We start from the raw sequence: 22,296 nt of genomic DNA, 5'->3' as shown, positions 1-22,296 counted from the left end.
TATTTTTAATTAAATGACAAGAGTTTTAATTTTTTTCGAAATTACAAATATTAATTGTAAAGATGACATTTACGAATTTTTAAAATTAAAATTTAATATAAGGGTATGCATATGTGGATTGGGTAACGCTCAATAATGATGTTAAATGAGCTATTTTTAATTAAATGACAACTGTTTTAAATTTTTTGCAAAATAGGTAACACTAAGAACTTTAAAAATTAATATATAATATAAAATGGTATAAATACAAGGGAATGTAAATTCTTTCAACTCTCATTACATCCAACCTCTCTAAAAACCGCAGGCAGTTAATTACGTCTAATTCGCGGCAAATTGCCAAATGCAAAGGACGAATGTTGTTTGGCCTGAAATAATTTTAATAATCGGGCTGGTTTGCGGTGAGGTTTTCGGGAGGCACATTCCTTCCAATGAACTTTGCCAATATGTGACACAATGTCCTGCTTCCTTTTGTTTATTGCTGTTGGCAGGTGTCGAACCAATAAGTAATTACCATAAACCAATGGAATGGGAATGCGGCGTTTGATTAGTTTTGTTTAAAATTTAATTGAAAACTTGTAAGATTTCAAGGGTCCGATTAGCAGTCGCTATTTGATATCCACTGAGGCGTTTCGGACACGCGTCCAAATTCAATGAATAAAGCAGTTTCAGATTTAATATGCCGTTTTGATTGACACTTGCATGTGGCCGTGATTGAAGGCGGAAACGGATGTCATGACCGCTAAGCCTGAGGTTTTCGGGTGGCCAGGTTAACATAATTGCCCAGCCTGAGCTGCGTTTCATTATAATCGTCATCGCCTGCTTAAACCGTTAATAACACATCATTTTTGTGACACGACCAATGTGGCCTAGTATCCAGTTACCAAGTCGCGTGGCGCGTCTGCAGGAGCAGCAATTATTGGCCACTTAATCCGCAACCACAAAAGAAATAGAAACTACAAATTGGTTTAGGCATTCGCCTGGTTATTTGCCGCTCAAGTGGCCAGCATTCGCCATTTAAATCGGGAAAAACTCTCTCGCACGCACACTTCACCCCTTAAAAAGCATGAAAAGGTGGTTTTTTTCTGGGGAGGAGGAAAAACCCAAACCTAAACGCAATACTTCAGTGGTTGTAGTTTCCATAGCTGCCTGAAAGTATGCCTCTAAAAATTCCTTGTGGTTTGATTAGTGTACAACTCATGTAGAATTGTATATGGTGTATAGGTAAAGATAAATCTTGTCCAAACTTTAAATTCTAATTGCATTCAGAGAACATATATTTTAAATTCACCCATCCATTAAAATTTCGAACTTTTTTGTTTTCAAATATTTTTTTCTTTTATTTTCGTTTGTAAATCTTACATAATATTTATGCGCATTTATTTCATTTACACATACACATAGATGTATTCATATATATAATTTTTTTTGTCTTATGAACATATTCATGAGATCAGTAATGATATTTATGTATAATAAAATATTACAGCATAATATAAAATGTACAAGTAAACAAGTGATTTTTGCTTTCGAACTAAACTAAACTAAAACAGAAATGTTTTCTTAAATTGAATTGACAAAATTGCTGAATCAAACTTATGATTGAAGTTACGATATATGTATATATATAATATGTGAAATACACGTGTTCATAGACAATTATTTGTCACTGTTTTGGCACCAAACAAAATCCTATACAAAAAATGGCATTTGATTCTATAATTCGAACTGTGCTATATACAAGGTCGAGTAAAGATACTTAAATTTAAAAACGGATTAAGTCGCATTGGGTCAAAAATATAAATTTCTTGTGTTTCATTCTGATTATTTTTTCCATTTGCTTCGTTTTTTTGTTTTAAACTTTTTGTTTGAGTATTTATGGCAAACCAAAAATCTTGTCGACTTCTGGGCGCAAGGCCACAAAACTTTACCGAGATCATTGTGAAAACTAATTAGCAATAAACCGAGGAAGGATATGGGATGAATCCCACAACTCGCATCCCGGTTCATTTGATGCAAAAAATTTACAAAAATAATTTTTCATTGGGTATAGATGTAGTTTTTTTTTTGTTTTGTGGTAATTCAAATTAAGATTGATACATTTGTACGATAAAAATGTTCTATTGTTTTGCTGGGAATTGTCTGGGGACTGGGTGTTGGATTGGATTGGATTCGATTGGGGCTGTCACTTAGGCTACACAAATAATATTGCTTTATATACATATAAACTCGTGTCCGAAGACAGCTTAATAAACTCACTAAATCGACTTAAACATTCTAGAACGTAAAACTAAAACGCTTGGCGAACTTAATGCTAAACTTTTCGTTAATTTTTGTTTCTGTTTCTCTGTTTCACTTCTGCTTTTTATAACATTTCTCATTGTAAAAAACGGTTGATGTATTTGTATTGTATAAATCCATGAGATCAATGCGATTTTTGGGAATTGTTTTTTCTTTCTTTTTGATTGATTTTTTCTTATTATTTTCGCTATGTTTGCTTTCATGTCACGGTATTCGATTAGCATTGAAACGCCCTGGAAATTCTAAGCAAATAGTGAAAATTGCTATTAAACATGTTATCCTCTTCATCTCTTTTTTTACTTTGGCTAGCTGTGGAGATCAATTTTCATTAATTTCCATTGTGAGAGATCATTTATGTGCATTCCAAAAAAAGACTGTGTAAGAATGGGAAAACCATCTCTCTCCTGGCCAAATTTCAATCGTATTGCCATCAACTTCCTGGGCGTGGAGCTTAAAACTACTATATTGTGAGACCAATTTGAATATGATGATGAACAAACAATGACAAAAAATTACAAGTAAACATAAATCATAAGAAATTTAACTAAAATAACATGACATAAAACGTAGACACAAAACATCACAAAAATGGCATTAAAACTATATACAAAATTAATTTAATTTTTTTTTCATTCATTTTTTTGTTGCGTTTTTCTCTGCTTTTGTTTTAACAATTAAAGCTAGGCGTGTGATTTTTTTGTGGGCTTACATTTAAAAATTCTACTAGTTAAACATATTTAAAATATATATAATTTTTGTTTTGCTTGCAATTCGGAATTACAAATGCGAAGACATTGAAATTGCTGTTTACTTTGTTCTACAATAGAAATAATTTTGTTGTTGCTTAAGAAAATGCACGTGTGGAAATGATTAAATGCAAATCAAAGATTTTCAAAAGTATCTCAAAAAGTGGCAGTTTTTTTTTGCTTATCTCCGTTTTTTTTGTACTTGTGTAATTTGTAAATATCTCTCAAAAGGTTGTACAAAAATATGCATCAGCAAAAAAATAAGTGTGATTTGAGTCTCTTGCCAGTCTAAGAGTTTTCATTACTTTGAGCAGTTTAAATTGTTCACTTTGAGGAAAGTTCTGTTTCGTTCGATTTAGAAATACAAATGCAGTTACCATAGACAGATAGAATATATTGTTCTTGTGTCCCGTCAACCTTCTTAATCTTAGGCATACACATATTTCGGTTTATGCATGTATGTTGGCTGTGTATATTTATATAACAATTCGTTTACGAATTAATGACTTTCTGCTTGCGGCCTTGCAGTTCAATAAATTCGTTGCACTTATTTACGTTTTCGCTATGTCTATGTATAGATCGGCATATATATCTTAAGCGCTAGATGATTTCACTATAGATCATTCGGTTACACGTCTCCCGCGGTTTCATCGCGCTGCAAAGAAGCCACAGCCCATGGCCAAAACGAAAACGGTCACAACAGTTGGCCAAGTGAAGCTATGTGGTTTCTGAAAGCATAAAGGAATATAGAAATTTACTTATTGTTGTTAAATTGCATAGTAAATATAATATTTAAACAGGAAACAACAAGTTCCTTAAATACAACATTAATTCAATATTTTATGTCCCTCTACAAATTGCTTAAATACAACATTAATTCAATATTTGAATCAATAGATGGCCCTCTTATCACACTCCCCAAATAAGAAATCGACTCATTTCAACCAATAGCTCCCCTGTGTGGCATAAAATATCTAAAACCACACACGTGACCGAACCACCCCTCTCAAAAGCAACGATCCCCGCCCCTCAATCAGTTTGAACCGTAAATCAAGCGAAACTATTGACTGTCCAGCGGATGAACTTCATGTGGCCTGACCCAAATGGGCGGTCAACTTCTGTCCGGTCACTGTTGTAATTATTTTTCTATATAACGCACTTGACTCTCCCCGCAGCCCGCAACAATGGTTATATAATTTACACCATTTATTTGTCCAATAGTCCACGCTTCAATGGTTGCAGTGTGGCACGTGTGAATGATGAGGTGGTGGAACTACAACCACCAAAAATCCATTTGACCCATACATTTATTATGCAAATTTTGCCCGAATTTTAGGCTATATTTTGATAGGACTTTTGTGGCTTTGACTTTGCGTTTAATGGTATGAAAGGCCATCGAACATGTGGCCATATTTTGATTTGATATTTGGTATGAGTAAGCAACGAAATTGTTATGAAATGAACACCATCAGTAGTTTATATGTTTATAAAATGTACTGCTGGTATATCTGTACTTGTTATTATTAATTTAAAATATGGTTTATTTAATTAGTTTCTTTGTGTTCAGATAATTAATAGGTGTTATTTAATAATATTTAATAATATTTAATAAACCCTTTATAATTTTGTTATTTACCCAAGCTCATTTCAATTAACTCATTAACATACGTGTTTATGTGTTTACCTGCTCTACTTGGAAAACATCTCGTAGGTACTTAAATGAAATTTAATACAGATTAACAGAATCTGTACTCCCTTTCATTCTCCTAATTAGTCAGCTTTTACGCTTAGCTAGTATAGAATATTCCGAATGTATTTAATTCTGCAAGTGAGAGTATGTGCGCCTGTTCATTTTAGATTACGGAATTTCTCACGCTCTCATTTAGCAGCTGACAGAGTCTCGGATAAGGTCAAATCCCAGCGCGCTGAGTGAGCTGCTATATAGCTTCCCGATCAGCACGCAGCTTCCCCAAGGATGAGCCCCCAACAAAGCGATGGGCGATAAGAAAAGAACACCCAGACCAGACCCAACATGAATTACAATAAAAACTAATCGAAGTGAATTGGAATAATAAAATATAGGACTGAACTGAACTGGAAATGGTATCAGTGGTCTGAGTCAGTGTGTGTGTCATGCGATTGCGATTGAATTTCTTCCACTTTGCACTTCTTTCAATTGCGCAGGCAAAAGCGCAAGAAACTAAACTAAAACTCAAAAACGCAACGCGTAAAAAAGTGAGGGTCAATGAGGGCCGACACAAAGGCCCGACTTAAGGGGTATGAATATATATATATATATATATATACATATATGGTTATATTGGAGGCGCCTGCCTTGATTAGCATAAAGCCGAGACGAGCAGCGGAGACAAGTGACAAGAGCGACTCTTTCTCTCCGCACTGCGCAATTAATTTTTATCACACATTTTAACAAGTGCAAAAAGTGTTATACACACTCTACTAAATACAGATACATTTGCGAGCGTATCTCCACATCTGTATCTGCGAATGCGACTCCTTTTGCGTGTGGCAATTTGTCATTCCTTGGCGCGTATTTTTAGCACTTTTCGCTAGTTGAGCCTTTGAAAAATGTTTGCCACGTGCCACGGCTTTTGAGGGAATAGCATCATACATTGCCAGCAGATGTTCCATACACCGAGTTAATGAACTCCCCAACTTATCTCCTCTTGTTATTCTAATTGCTGAATAGGTGGAGGGAATGAAAATGCTGACAGCGATTTCAGCATAGAACGGGCCCGTCAGTTTGAAATATTTTTCTAAATATACCAACTAGATTTAGATACGGATTTCGAGAATTCATTTGCCTATTATGTGTTAAACTATGTATTTAATAATTTGCAAATTAACTACATTTCATTTACTGTTTTTGAGTAAATTTGTATCTTTATAAATAGAAAGTTATGGAGTTATAAAATTTGTACCCCTGAAAAGACTTCGAGTTAGCTAAATTTACTAAGAAGAGTATTTAAAGTCAATCTTTTTTCTAAGATATTTAGAGTTTGCTTTAATCATTTTTTAATTTAAAATTCAATGATTTAACTCAAAATTAGTTGTCTACGAATTTTTAAGGTGTGACTAAAATGTAATGTGGTGTAATGAATGACTAAACAATGTATTTTAAAAAGAAACCCTACGTCAATATAAAGAATTTTATAAATAATATGAACTGTGGAGTTTGTTTTTCGAATTAAAAAATGATTTAAGTGGGTGAGAGATTCTTACCTTCTTCTCGGCCTTCGACTTTTGCCGTTCCCGCTCCACCTGTCGCTGCTGACTGATGCTGTTGATGGTGGCATTGCTCTCCGCATGGGAAGTGCTACTGGGCTGGCTGTTGTTTTGGCAAATGGGATTCTTATTGCTGCTGCAATAGCCACTATTGGAGTTCTTCTTCTTTCGGGGCGGAATTCGTCCATTGAACTCCTGCAGGCGCTCCCGTCCGGCCGTAAAGTTGTCGTAGCGATCGTCGAACTCATCCCAACTGGTCTCATGATCGCTCTGGTACTCGCGCTCATCCTCGCCCGTCGAGGTCAATCGCTTGCTGTGGGAAGAGACGCATAATGGGCACTATAAATATCGCTGCCATATAGACGAGTGACTTGGGAACGTCATGAGCAATTATCAGTTCGGGTTTGTATAGCACTATACTCCTACTAGTGTGTGTGCGCATAATCCAGCGACAACTTTGCGATTTCATTAATTAAAAACTTATCGTTGTGTCATGGGAATTAAAATAGGAAACGGGGTGGGACGTAAGGTGCTGGGATTACGTTGAATAATCTTGCTATTACACCATGGTTCTTCACTTGTAATCAATTTTAAAGCTTGTGCATAGCTATTCTAGTCTCTGTTCTCTTGTAAATTAGTTTATTCAGAAAATTATTTATCGTCTTTTCTATGATAGAATAATATAGGCATCAAAATACTACTAATTCTTAGTCTACTCTACAAGCGGAATATGTTTACCCTATATATTTAATACTAAATATACTACAGAGTATTTAATAACATCAAAGAAGGGATTTTAGAACCTATTGAAAAGTGTTAATTATGTAGGATTTTATTGAATTTGAATTTAACTTTTGTTCTTATGGTAGAATTATCGAATTTTAACTTTATATTAAATAAATTCTCAGCAAGCCTAATTGAACACCCTGATTAATTAGTTTTCAATAAATCAATTTTATATCTGTTCTTTTAATTTGGATCTTTTTAACCCTGATTTACTACCCTTCCAAACTTTCTATTTAAATAATTTCCAATTGGGCCTAAGTGTAAACATGTCATGGTCATCTAAAATGTGTCAAATTTCTGGAAGCTCATCGCTCCAAATCTGAATCTGAATCTGTACCCCCCAGGCACTGAGTCCAAAGGCACCCTGCATCGCTGCATACTCACCGTCTGGCCGCATCCGACTGGCTGCGCTGCAGGCGCATCTTGGGCGCCAGTGGCGCCGACAGGGGCGTCGACGAGAGGGGGCTGTGGATGGGGCCGTGCCAGCCGAAGGCCGCCGAGGAGGAGGACGAGGAGGTCGAGGTGCCCGCACTGGCCGTGTTCGGTGTGGGTGGCGGCGTGTAGGCGGCGTAGTAGTGACCGCCCATCCCGAAGTGGTGCGACATCAGGTGGGGCGACTGCTGTGGATAGCTGTGGCTGCAGTGCATCGGCGGCGCTGACTGCGGTGGCATTGGCTGCGGTGTCGATGGCGCCGGATACGGCGGATGTGGATGCGGCTGCTGCTGCCGGAAGAAGTACTCCTCGTCGGAGGAGCGGGAGCGGGGGGTGCGCGGGAGCGGAGTCGGATTCGGATTTGGGTGGCCGTGGGGAAAGAACACATCGCCGCCACTGTAATTGCAAGAGGGGCTCGGCGGTGGCGGATACTGGAAGATTTGCGGGGCTGCAACGAAAGCATAATATAATTTACGATTAAAATACAGTAGGCACTCGGTAAGAAATCTTAAAAGTTAAGAATAAAAATCGCAGTAGGTTTTTAAGCAACAAAAAAAATAATTTATAAATAAAAAATAAATTTATTAAATAAAATATGGTTTGGCATTCACTCAATAACTTTCATGCAAACTTTATACTGTGGTTCAGATATTAAAAAATAGGTTTTCCATTAAAAATTAAATGAAATTAAAATTAGTCCAACACTTTGATCGTTCCCTGTGTACTTATTTATACCCGTAATAAAGATCACCCAACAATGGATGAGGTAAACAAAGGCGGCATTGGCCGGGTCTGGAATCAAGTCGACTTGACTCAGTGACAATGTAGGGAAGTGTCTAAGGTCGGGGCTCTGGCGAATGTATTGTCTTGCCAACAACTGCCACTTAGCCGACTGACTGTAAAACCTGCCGTAATTATGGCAAGTCCTCTGATCATAAAACCAGCCCATAAAATGATCAGGTAGCCCCACCAGTTACAGGCTTCAGTGCACAATAAAATGGAATATCTTCATATGCCGGTGCTCCAGGAAGCCACAAAATGGTGTTTTTAAGATAAATGTTCGAATAAGATGTTATGTGAAACGTTGAAAATATTTAATGGTTATTGGACACCTTAATTAAGCAATATGGCGTGTCTACCAATAAAAAAGAATAATATTAAGTTAAGAGGTTTCCCTGATAAATTGATATTGAATATTTTCAAAGTGAAACCAAAAGCAATTTAAAAATAATTCTAGCTCTCTGTTAATATATTTTTATCGACATATTCCCCTCTGAAATACATATCCATGAACAATGGCAAATAATATTCCACTTATCCCCAGCGTTAAGTATCTTACAAGTCGCCAGAAGATACATTTGTATCCAAGTTGTTTACACGCCATTGCCGATTCTCGGGCTCACTTGCCCCAAAGTATTTTTGCTTTTTTTTGTATCTTTGGCAAACACTGCCAAGAGCATCTACTTGAGTGGCCCAACTTGAAAAGTATCTGTATCTGCCAATGAGATATCCCAAGTTAGCATCATTTATGCATGTAACGAGAAGCGTATCTGTATCTTCTGTTTGTCTTCCAGTTGTATTGCAATTTTTGTTCGCCTCTTTTTTTATTTTACTTGCAATTTCATGCAAATCGACAACAAAAGCGTTGATAGGTAAATGCGCTGCTAAGCTGGGCACTTGATATGCGCATAAATTGTGAGCTCCTCCATTAGTTGGGTGTACATTTTCATCTATATGATTTCTTAATGTTTATTTACTTAAAAAGCCATTGCCCAGCGACAAATGATTGATTGTAATGCAAAATTTATACAAATCGCCAGCAGCCGGCGGCAGAAGTATCTTAACGATTACCGAGAGCACCAAGAACAATAATAATTGAGCGACCGCAGGGAATGTCCGACAATCTAGTCGATAGATCCATCTGTCTGCCTCTTTGGCGGTGGTCAGCGTGCAGATATACAATAATGTCACTCACTGTCAACCTGCAGGCGACTAATTTGCAATTTGACCCAATAGCCTTGAACTCGAATCGAATCGAAACGAGCCCACAGCTGTTGCGTTTTGCAGTTGCATTTGCAGTTGCAAGAGCGCAAAAAATCTGTATTTAATTGCAGGCCAAGCCGATCCGATCCGAACCGAAGCGAAGCGAGCCAACAGCCAAGAGCCACTCCTTGCCGCAGCCTTAGCATGTGTATCTGCAAGATACTGGCAGGCATTTGAAACTAGTTTGCCAGTTTGCGAACTAGCAGCTGAGCCAACTCACGTGCGCTCACCGCGCGCCATCGTCGCTTTTAACCTTGAAAATCTGCCAGCTTTAGCTTCAGCTTCAGAAGCGAAGCGAAGCCAACGGCAGGGATCATTACTGCCTGGCCAACTTATATAACTAGCCATGCCATGCCGATGCTGGTACACAGAGAACAAATACCAGCGAGATTGGTCATCGATTCGGTACTTTTTTGTCTTAAAAATCTCTATCTCGTAACACATTAAAGGTTCATTTGATAACACCAAAAGGATATATGATCTTATTTAATCTAACTATTATAATAATAACTCAAGACATCTCAAAACTTTATTTTTAAGAGGTAGAAAATGTATATATTTTAATGAAAACTCCTAATTTTAAAATATACTTCATCTTTTGTTTTTACTTTTTTAAGATCCTTTATAATATTTAAAAATTAATACAATTTTAAAATTGATATAAAATTTGATCTTCAATAATCTGTTTACATTATAGAACTTTTTTATTTCAAGTGTTTTTCCATGTGCATTACCTTTATGATGAAATTGACGAGCTATGGCCAAAGCAAAAGGCAGATACAAATTTTATTACTAATTGTAAATTGTGTGGAAAATTATTTACCTACACATTTCGTTTGCTTTCCCATTTACATATGAGATACATTTTCATTCGGTGCTGGCAGCGTCAATTCAAATTATCCAACTGATCGGATAGCGAATAAATTGCCATGGGTTACTAAACTGTGATTTAATCTGAGATCGGCAAAATACGTAAGCAAACTATCTGTGTAAAGTGAGATTTAATCTTCGACTAAGTGAGCATGTTTTAAATTCTCTATTTAAACGGTGACGTGGTTTAACAATCTTATCTGTTTTTAGCTGAAATCTTAGAACATAATTGTGAAAAAGTTGAAAACTGTAATTAAGCTATGCTGTGTGCCAATTTAAAAAGCTAAATAATGTTTAATTTAACTTGAGCTAATGTCAATTAGGGTTTATACTTTGTGTTATCTATTTCACACTTTAAATAGGTGATAATGAAGGGTCAGTTAATCCTTCTTTTGTTTGTTCTAATTTGGATTTAAAATTCTTATGTAGTTTATTAGGGAAAGAAGAGTGCTAATTGTCTAACATTCCTCAATTAATTAAGGCATTTCAAAGGAAAGTTTTCTTTCTTGTCAGTAGTTTTCCATTCAAGTAGTGATGTCAATAAACTAATTGTATGTTTATGTTTAGATTTTAAAAACTCCTTCCTTAATATTTTTTCGTACTTAGTTTAAGTTTTTGAAAACTCGTGTCCATCTTTATAAGGTGGATAATTCGATTAAGTTCCTATCGTTTACGACACCTCAGCAATTTTTATGATCACAATTCAATGCGGGCGATGCATTTCATTGTTAATACTGTAGTTGTTGGTGACGAAACGTGACCAATTGTTGGGAGCATTGTTTTTTATTCGAACTGCTGCATTCGCCGTGAAAATCCACGGGCGACAATATGTGCAAAATGTTTAATTGAATTACGAGTACCAGCAGTCGCATCTGGACAGAACAACGGAGAGTGAAAAAAATGCAATTATGTGTATAATTCACTTTAATTCACCATCGGTTCTAGGCGATTTTGCAACAATTTCTAAGGCCGCTGGGCAGCAGCTGACAAACATCAATCAGGCAAAAGTTTAACTAAGCAGAACGCCTCAGAAAAAGCTCAAGAACAGCTCGGAGGCAGCGGAAAAACGTGAAAAATGCCTCGCTTTAGTTGCCACACAAAAGAACAAATCGTCGTCGGCAACGTTGAAATGCATTTTTAGTTGTGCCTTTGCAGTTGATTGCATTTGCAGTTGCAGTTTTGCTGGTGTACCCGCAGCATATGTTGCTCATTATAACCTTGAAGTGCTAGCTAAATGCAAAAAAAAAAAAAAAATAATAAGAAAACTACACATAAAAATATACTAGAGTCACCGCTGCACGGGCAAGTATGAATAAATACGAGTACGGGTTCGAGTACTCGTATCACTGGTAGCCCAACTCGAACAATTGCGTCGCACTTCGGAATCGGCGGCGAAACGAGTTTGCAAAGTGCGAGTTCCATAAGTTGGTCAGTGGAACGGAATGGGAAATGCCATACGGATTGGCCAGATATCGGGGAAGGAAGCTATAGACCAACTGAGATATAGGAAGGAAGTTGTGGCCGGCAATGATTTGAGATCGCAGAGTTCTGACAACAACTTCAAGATCTATGCAAAGATAATTTCCCTCATGAGGAACTAATTTAATTATTTTTAATATATCATTATATAAATATTAATATAACAAAATAATCTTAAAAATTCGATTTTAAAGATCTTCAAATAAATAGAAATTGTTATATTATAAAGTCATGTTTGGAATATAGCGAAGCTTAAACTGGCACCGAAAACATTGAAGAAAGAAGTTATATCTTTGATCAGTTGCCAGTAAAGTAAACAACATCGAAAAACAACATGGAGAATAAATCCCCCATGGATTCACCCAACAATCTCATGTTTCATTTTTTCCATCAAAACTCCAATCCGTTGAATCTTTCAGCAAACTGCAATCTCTTCTTCCAAAATCTCAAGACCCCTCAAACGAAGCGGCAACTTCACTTGACATTGACATTTATTGATGAATATTTAATTTAAAATCCAAAAAAAAAAAAAAATACAGGACCGAAACAAGCTCAAGATGACAGAACAAAGGAACACTTAACACCGAGCTCAGACTTGAGGTTAAGCAAAGCTCAAGATTACAACATGAAATACATGTCTCGGAGGCCTGAATAACTTGGCCAAAAAATACAAAACTCAATTTACAGTTAACACAAAAACGCCCACACACGAAGAGGAAGCACAATAAGCTATAATAACAACAAGCCAAAACAGTGAATAAAAATCCCACAAAAATTACATTTGAAGTCGTTCATTTAAGGCGATTTGTCGACTGTCACGATGCGAGATTACTAATTTGGTTGGTCAACTCGCATTTCAGTTGATCGTCTGTCACCTCGATTTAATTAGGCAACAGCTGCCGCTGTTTCTCCACAGATGAACGGTAAAATTGCCAAGGCAAGTGACTAATTAATGGCTCTTCAGGAAATTGGTAGAGAATTCGGGAAACAATGCTAACTCCTGATTAAGAATTTCTGTGTTCTGGCTTTTCTATATATGACAAAAGATTGTTTTCTGAATGCCTTTTTGGGGTTTGCGCAATTCGATCAAGTTTTTGTCCCGCGCTTTATGTCAATCAGGTGTCGATCTATGTACGATTCTCAATCTATAGATCGATTTTATGGTCATTTATCCCGCTGTTAATTACCAATTTTGGTAAGCCGCTAATTAACCTTTTGTGGAATGCGAGAAGTTTGTAACAAAATATAAATAACCAAAAGAGAACGGTGAGAATATGCGGAAGCGGTTGACAAATTTGGGAAAGTCACATGATTCATGTAAAAAACAGAAGAAGGAGAAAGTTCTTTTGAGATGTTATAAGGATGATTCTTTGATACACAGCAATTTAATTAACTTGCGTAATGCCACAAAAACAAAGAGAAAGTTTCTTTGTTGGGGATTAAACAAACTCGGTTCCTATCAACTTCACGCAATAATTTTAAGGGAATCCAAATAATACAATTATGAAATACACTCATGCATCAGCTGAAATTCTTGATAATAAAGCCGGAGGTCAAGTGTATAAAGAAATTAAATCCCATATCGTCGGCAATTCTAGTTCTAGGCTTTGATGATCCAGTTAAGTTTGCATCGCAAGTATGTTAAGAATATTTTTAATCTTCTCAATGCAAGGTTAATAACAAAACGGGTCCAGCAAACACGCAAGCAATTAATGCATGCATAAAGCCAACATGCGGGAATTTAATTAAATATTTCAGAAATTAAATGCCGTTGCAAAACGGCTTTAAAGAATGAGGAAAACCTTTTTGAGGGACAGCTGAATGGAATTCCGAAATACTCCCACCCATTTGGCATTTTCATTCTTTGCCAATCTCCATGAGAGCATTTTCTGGAAATAGCTCAAACGCTTATCACGACAGCCCAGCTAAAACCAGGGAGCTATAGAATGTGCAAGCTGCTCAATATTTTATCAGCGACAGACAAATGCAATTTTTCAATTTCCTCTCTTCACTCCACACAACAAAAGGAAAACAGCTTAAAAGGCTATAAAAAGCCAAAGGAAAATCAGGCATAAGACGACGTTCCCAAGGAACTTATACGATGCACATCGATTGACAGGAAACTGAGCGAAACACAAGTCTTTGGTCTTTGCAGTTGTTTGCATATTTTCCGGGGATCCAAAGGATTTTCCGGAGTAGTGGAGAAATGGTGAGCATGTGTTTTGTGTGCAAGAGGAACATATAAAAATGGCTGGGGAAAACAGTAAAATATAACTGGCTGAATCAGCTTGAAATAAGATCAAACAAATATAAAAATGTCTTAAAGAAAATGCTTAAAATACTGAATAGAAATCTCATATCGTTTTAAGAGTGGGGATGGGTTATGTTACTAGTAAAATCTTACAGGTAATCTAAGCCTTTTCAGAGAACAAAACTAGGTTATTACACTTTAATAGTGTTGCTGGGTTTTTAGTTATAGCCATTTGAAACTTCCGCACTAAACTATGGCCATAAAAGTTCCCATCGACACTTAACCAAATTTTATTTCCTTGCAATCGGGCAAAAAGCATTTAGCAGTTGATTAAACCGAATCTCCTCCCAACTCACCACGCTGCAATTAACAACGTAAATGCGAAAATTACAATTAAACAATAAATAAAACTGTACGCCAGCATTCGATCAGATGAAACGCAATTAAAATAATTAAAAAGAGAAAAAAAAACGAAACTGCAGCCGCAAAACGGCAAACTGCACGTCTCAACAGCCGCGGCAAAAAAGTTATTAATAAATGAATGGGAATTGCATATGCGACTGGGCCAGACTGGCTGTCTTCGCTGCGTCATCCACAACCACTCGGAGCTGGCGTGCCCGAAGGGTTATCTATACTCGATCCACCAATGCGCCCCTCCAACCCACTGGAAAAACTGAATCGCTGAAACACCCACCCACCGACTGACTGCCTTTGGCGTACACAATTACACGAGCTTATTTGTTGATTTAATTGTCGCTTGGCACTTTGTTTGCACGTTTAGTAAGCGCATTTGATTTGTTTACCAAAGAAGTTGATATCGATACTCTAGAAGCAGGGAAATTGGAGGGGGTTATGAATTGGAACTCGTATCGATTTTCCATAATATGTTTTGTTTATTTTGTATATTCAAATTCTGTTATTAGAATGATAATATATTAAACCATAGAATCTTAAGAACATATCCAATATACTATGAATTGATTTTGCTATTTAGTGATAATAAATATGTTTCTCAATTCAAACGTGTTCATTAATTTAATCCCTGAAAAACGCATCCCAGTGCGCTCATTAAAACTTGCTAGCCGCGAAAACACTTCCCCTTTGGGAATAGGAGAACACCTTCAACGAATGTTCCTTTAAGAGAACTCATCGCGAGGAAAATTCGAAAGTTAACTGGTGTCTGGAGCGTTCGCCAGCTTGCCAATTATAACAAGTAGCCAGCTATGCTGTCTGCCGTCTGTTTTTTGTGCCAGGATGAGTATATCCTGTTCTTAGTTTTCCGCCTTTTGATACATATCCTTTTCCACTTCTGCCTTGAGCGTGTCGCACAAGTTCCATTGTCCTTAGTTGGCTGAAAAGGAGTCGAGTTGTCAGTGGAGAGAGGGTGTTGGCTTGGCTTGTCTAGGCTCAATTTCATAACAAAAACTTGAGCACGTTCTATCCTTAACCCCCCACCGCCCCCAACTTAACCCGAACGCCTCAGTGCAAACAATTTAGCACGGCCTCAGCGGAGACTTAATCAAAAGCCAACTTAGGGATCCTGGCAGACTGTCTGAACCTGATTCAACTGAGTTCTGACGCTTATAGTGCCTCAAAAGTGTCAAGTTTATACTCGCGCATTCAGGTAATATTTTTTTTCTTATTAGGCAAAGTGCCTGGCGGGCATTTAAACTTGAAAAATGTGTAAAGTTCATTGCGCTGAATGTTTTGAAATGTAAACAAACAATTTGAATAGTGGGAAGACATCTTTAGACTTGCATAGCAATTAAAATATATCATTTAATATAAAAAAGATTTTACAAATTATGATAAAACTCTGACAAGAAAAAATTTGCCTAAGTCGGGAAATAAATAAATTTCTAAAGAAATCTTCTCTATTGATTTGCAATCCCCAGATGAAAAATATGATTCACAGCTGGTTTCCCAAGTTTTCGGGCATCGAACTACTTTCAACTTTTATGAGCAAATAATATTTGAGTGAAGAGTTCCGATTCAATTTGTCGCAGCTGTTTCGGGCAGATCATCAAAAAATGTTTATGCCAAATTTATGAAGGCAGTAAGCTCATAAAAAACTATGCTACAAAAAAAAACCTTAAAAGCGGCGAGCAAAAAACTTTAATGAAATGAAACAATTACAAAAGACGCAGCTCAATTTGTAAATGAAAAATAAAGAAAAACGAAACAAAAGTAGAGGGAAACAAACATTCACGGTCAATGTAAAAGCAAAGGCATAACAACAACGAAAAAATGCGAAAAGAAAAATAAAGAAGGCAACAGAAAAGGCAAAATAAAAAGCCAAGTACAAAAATGTAAAAAAGCTTCGTACATATAAATCAGCTTGGCAACAGGCCAAACAAATCGAGATGCAAATGATGATGATGAAAGCGGAGGCAACTACCTATCCTTCTTCCGGTTTCCCGCCCCCTTTTGGGGTAGGCTGTACAATAAAAAAAAGAAGAGTTCAAAAACTTGCGGTTAATCGGAGTCCTTGTAGGGCCTCTCTTTCTACCGGCACAAACATATCTCCCTCTCTCTCTGCGCAGCAGTCAGCTGTGTTTTGTTGCCAGGCAGGATGTGCGGCAGGAGTCGCCATTTTTGCCGCCATTATGCCGCCTCTTTACCGTTAGCTTCGGCTAGGCATCCACGAAGTTGCCGAGCAAAACAAAATGGTTGAAAATGTCAAGTGCGGCAGAGACGCCGGCAGCGAAAAACAACGCCTAGCAGCAAAACAGCTGTTGGCAACAGCAAAAATAAAGCCAAGCCAAGCGAATGATGCGAATTTGCATGCCAAAACGGATTGACCAAAAATTGGGGTTAGGTGAGGTGGGTTCAGTGATAACAAGTATCGGGTTAAAGCTGCTTTACGGTACTTACTTTAAGTACCTCAGCTAGGTACTTACTACAAACTTAAATGAGAACCAATTAAATGTCATTTAAAGTTTTATCCTTTTGATAAAATAATGTTAATCATTGAATTTGTAGTGGAATACATAACTACATTTACATAGTTTCACGAGACTTCTAAGAACCTTTTAAAATTTTAAAATGTTATACATTAACATTGTTCCAAAATACTCTACCAATATATACCTAGCTAGCTACAAATAAATTGTACCGTTTCCCATCTCTGTTTAAGAACCACTGCTGTCATTGCACCTTTTGTTGGGCGCCATTCGGAATGGGATATAGGGTGGGGGTTGGGATGTTTGAACGTTGGGATCCTGGATGCTTAATCCTCTCCCAAAACAAAAGGCTCCCTCCTGCGTTTTCTGCTTTTTGGTAGGGAAAAGCTCTGTTGGTATTTAGGAATTTTTGTCGGGGTTGTTTGCGCCTCGCATTTTTTAGGCTTTTAGGGTTGATAGCTGGCTGATGACTAAGCGCGTTTGTGGCTAAAAGTATTCTGTGATTCTGGCTTATATAAACGAGCTGGGGGAAACCAGTAAAAGGGTGCTCGCATCTTGGTTAACTACAGTTTATCCCGTTCTTGTTTCAAGTGCTTTAAGCATTGTTCACTAGTTTCGGGATGTGTCACTATTAGATAAATTATCCACTCAAGTGGCTTACTGAAGCATATGATCTTAGTGGGGAGCAATGTTTGCGATAAGGAAAGTATGGTGGGCATTTAAAGGTATGAGGGGAAAATAAAATAATTTGCATACTTGACTCTTGAAGGATACTTTTTATGAAGATACCTAGGGTTGATGACACTAGTCATCATAAATAATATAAACTAAACGACAAATTAATTTGGTTATCTGAACTCTAAGATTTGGAAGCAAAGATTCGCCAAGTAACAAATAATTTTAAAATATGATATGAAATATGGAAAAAATGTAAACGCCCAAAAGTGAGTCACGTCGAAACCAAGAAGGGAACTATCTTGTTTTTTTGGCTTGACCAACTGTTGCTGACAGCCGCGAAAAAGGTAACAAACCAAATAAAACAGCGAAAATAATAAAACAACAATTCAGTTGTTGGTGGGGCTAGACCGCAGCTGGCAATCATCGACAGCGACAAAATCTATTATGCAAAGGCAACACAAAATTAAGGAACGCGAATAAAAAACCGCAAAGCAAACATAAAAAGCGCGCAAAAAAGAAAAAACAATAAAAAAAAAACGAAACGAAACAAAAAAACTGACCGCACTCAACGTGGCCGAGCACAAAAGCTACTTAAACAACCGTTAAGTCAAACACTTTGCAAATGGCCCGCACCCTCAACCCGATTGGCCCCCTTGGAAAATCGGAAAACTAGTTGCCTAAGGTCAAATGGCGTTTAATAATTTGGGTTAGCCGAACTGTAACAGATACGGGCACTGCGATTGAGATACATATCTAGCAGATACCCAGATACACAGCCACACACTCAAAAGTAAGACATTCGACTCGAGTTTGGCGCGTGCCAATTAAACGTGCTTAGCTCTTTGCTCCCAGCTCTGTTTTACCTCATTTCTGTTCCCCTGGTTATGACCAGGTCTTTATTTTCTCACTCTTTGCTGGTCCAGCAGCACACGCCCAATTTTTTGTTGCCAAGAAATACGGGCAATATCGCATGACAACCAAGTTGGCAGTTGTCTTGCATCTGTCTCCCTGTTTGTGTAGAGCTTACCACACTAACAGATTTTGGTCGGCAGATTTATGAGCCTATTTAAGGAGATTTTTACCCGGTTTTTATGTTTGGTATTGATTTTTTTTGTGGTCGGAGATACGTCAATTTATGCTGGTAAAATAGTATCAATATTCTTTTATTACTAAAGTTTAGAATATATCAGCCAATTCTATCTTATCTTGTATTGAGTAAGACGTATCTTATAAATTATATAACATCTTACATAGAATTCTTAACAAATTTTGTATTGTCTGTAAAAAGATGTTCAGATTGTAACTTTCCTACTTTTATCTGAATAACTGGGTTTATATACCAAGTTACCGACCTGTTTAAAACTGTTTACAAATTCATTGTAACTCAATACCGTCCCCCAGTAATTCCCAGTATGTTTGTGTTTTCGCATTTTTGAGTCTTCCAGTTTGTTTGGTCAGCTCCCTCCCCCAATCGAAACTTCTCAATTACTTCTCAATTTTCCCCTTTTTGAACTTGTACGATTAATTTTTATTGAATTACCATTTTCGGTTGCGGCTTCCTTTCGAGTGTGGCCCAGTAATTTAATGCAAATTTCATGTTGCCTTCCGCTCTCCCTTTTTTTTCTCATAAGCGGACGAAGTGCTGACCTGACCATACACAAAAAATAAAAAAACAACTGGGAAAAAGAAAAAAACAACCTAAAGGCAGTTGACGCAGTGCACGGATCGCTGGATGAGTCAACAACCTTGAAAAGTGAAACTTGCACAAGGGGAACTGAAGCAGTTAACAAATAAAGTCTCAACAACAACTTGGCTAATTGCTGACCTATTTAAAAATGAGAAAAACTTTCTTGAATGTCAAGAAATGTTGTAGTGAACTCGGAAACAGTTCGAATGTGATAATGTATCGACAGTGAATTAAAAATAAAATACTCAAAAATAAAATAAGTGTTTTAATTTTTTAAATATAAATACAACTTGCCAGAAAATTATTTAAATAAATTTGAGAGATACTCATTATTTTAAAATATAAATTAAGTTATTATCAGTAAAAACAAAAATTACTTCAAGATCACTTAATTGAGAACTGTCTAGAAAGACTTTTTAAACTCTTTTTATATTAATCTATTGCAACAAATCATAAAATCAAGTTGGACTCTTAAAATCTAGTGATCTACAGTCGAATTCGTAAGATCTTTTAAGCAGTAGAATCTACTAAATTAATCTTTTGAAACAATCTGCCACTCCACAATTCAAGAATCTTATTTATTTATTATTATTCTTGTTAATAATTTTTTGAAGCAACATTTTAAATAACTAAAAACTGCTAGTCCCTGCATATAAATAAATTTTGATTTGTCGCGATCAGCTTTTTATATATTCATTTTTTATTAGACACCATATGGCCATGACTTTGGGGTATAAATTAAATTGCGACTTGACCACTAAAATTATTTTTGTATTTATCTCTTAAAGTTCAGTTGCCTTTTGATAGAACTGCACAGATTTTTTTGTTTGGCTACTTATTCCTTCAGAAAATTTAAATTTTACTAGTTTTTGATATTTTATTAAAATAATTTAATTTCACATTTAATGGTACTTGTAACAGAACCCTAAATACCGATTGTAATATTTCTGTTTTAGAACCGTTTAGGAATACTTGATTTGACTTTATTTTTCGGTTATAAGGGTTGTAAAAAGATCTAATAAACAAAGATGTTTCCATTAAATTGGTATATTTAATATCTTAGCTAACCATTCTACTGTTTTAAGAGTTAATGTGGAAGAAGTATATTTTGGCTATTTTCCTAGAATCTTTGTAGACTTACCGCTCTGCTGGCTCTGGTAGATCCTGACCCACTCGCAGAGGGCGTAGAGGACCTGGTCGGTGGGCAATGGCGACTGCATCGGCGTCTGCGTGGCCGACGAGGTGGTGGTGTTCGGCGATTGCGAGGCGGCGCTGCTGGTGCCGTCCGAGGACGAGGAGCCGGAGGAGGAGGAACCCGAAGCGGAGGACACTCCCGAGGAGGTGGAGGATGCGCTGGGGGAGTGCGCAGAGAGGGGCGGATGTGGAAGGGGGTGGTTGTGGGGGGAGGAGTTGCCCGAGGCTCCCGATGAACTCGAGGCTACGTCATCGGCGCCGCCCTCGGGCAAATAAAAGGGCACGGCCATTGTGTGGGTGTGTGTGTGCGTGCTGGCTTCCTTTTTGTCCTTATCCGTTTCCTTCCTTCCTGCTCTTTGTTAGCGTTTCGCTCTTCTTCTGATTGTTCTTCGCTGGTTTATTTTGTTTATTTTTTTTTTAACTTTCGGTTAGAGTTCACTTTAATTGATTTTGTATTTCTTGTGCAAGATTTTGAATATTAGAAACTCTCGCATTTTTTGTGCAGTTTTTTGTTATGATTTGTTTTTCCTTGATTTGTCAAGCAACACTCAAGTCAGGGTTTGTTTAGTTTAGTTGGTTAGTTTTTCGGATTCTTTTGCGTTTTTCATCAAGCCTTTTCGTGTTTAGAACTGATTTAAAAACACAAACAATTTTTTTCACGATGGATTTATGTTTTTGGTTGGATTCTGATTTTTGCTGTTGTTGTCAATGGGGGAAGAGCACTTAAAACGTGTCGCAGACTCAAAGAAAGAGGGCAGAAAACACGTCTTACTGGCTCCGCGTCAAAAAAAGAACTGTTCGCTTCGCAGTGGAGCCTCAAACTACGGCGGCAGCGCTCGGCAGCGACGCCGGCAGAGGGGTGGCGTAGGCGCAACGTAGGCCGCAGCCAGTGCAATCCCTCTTTCTCTCTCTTTTTTGCTCTCACTCGCTCCTGCACATGCACATGCATGCAGGTAGTTGGGGAAGGGGGAGGGGATGGAAAGGGGGGAAGTGGAGAGGCAAGAGAAAAAAATTTAAAAAACCTCGCTCTTTGTACACCCATTAATTTCAGTGTGAGCGGGTATATTCGGAGTCCTGGAAATTAATTGTTTATGAATAATAAATTTTATAAAACAATACAAATTTTACAGATATTTAAGTTTTGTTTAGTTTACTATTTCCCAACTAGAGCATAAACATATTAAAGGGCAAACAAGTACAGAGTACGCCAAAGTCGGTACTCCTAAAAGAAGGTTCTTTCTTTTTAAACTGAGAGTGAGTGGGCAGGCTGTGTGCGTGTGTGTGGGTACACAAAGATCTTGTTTAGCAGGTAAATGCAGAAGAAGAATACAAGGCAGCGACGCTTACTGCGCTGCCTAGCGAACGTCAAAGCAAAACAAAAACTGCGATTGTACAATGCTCTCTGCCAGTTGTTTTTGCTATTGCATGTTGCTCTTGCCTTTTGATTTTTTATTAAAAAAAAGAGCGGACAGAGAACGGAGGCAGAGCTAGCGTTTTTAAGAGGCCTAAAAGTGCAGTAGAAAGATTATGAGAAAAAAGGGAGTAGATTTTGGGAGCGAGTCAGATGATGTATAAAAAAGGCAGTAGAAAAAGGGAGTCGATTTGAAGAAAATTACTAAAACACTATTTTGTACAGATTCAAAATATTAAAAAAAAAACAATGTATGAAAATAAAACTTTGGT

At 37.2% G+C, this 22,296-nt stretch overlaps 1 protein-coding gene across 1 annotated transcript; it reads right to left on the bottom strand.

Annotated features, from left to right (window-relative positions):
* Positions 1-1,309: 1,309 nt before the first annotated feature.
* On the bottom strand, positions 1,310-21,409 carry LOC108047480 (cell death protein hid). The gene is made up of 4 exons (XM_044456750.1): positions 20,561-21,409; positions 7,461-7,956; positions 6,288-6,603; positions 1,310-3,772 (listed from the first exon to the last, which is right to left on the bottom strand). The coding sequence occupies exons 1-4, from the start codon at positions 20,901-20,903 to the stop codon at positions 3,692-3,694; spliced, it is 1,236 nt and encodes a 411-aa protein (XP_044312685.1). The 5' UTR covers positions 20,904-21,409; the 3' UTR covers positions 1,310-3,691.
* Between the last annotated feature and the right edge of the window lie 887 nt (positions 21,410-22,296).

Source organism: Drosophila rhopaloa, unplaced genomic scaffold (assembly GCF_018152115.1).
Source record: "Drosophila rhopaloa isolate 14029-0021.01 unplaced genomic scaffold, ASM1815211v1 contig_150, whole genome shotgun sequence".
NCBI lineage: Eukaryota > Metazoa > Arthropoda > Insecta > Diptera > Drosophilidae > Drosophila > Drosophila rhopaloa.
Note: the sequence above shows the minus strand (reverse complement) of the source record. Positions and strands in the feature narration are given on the sequence as shown.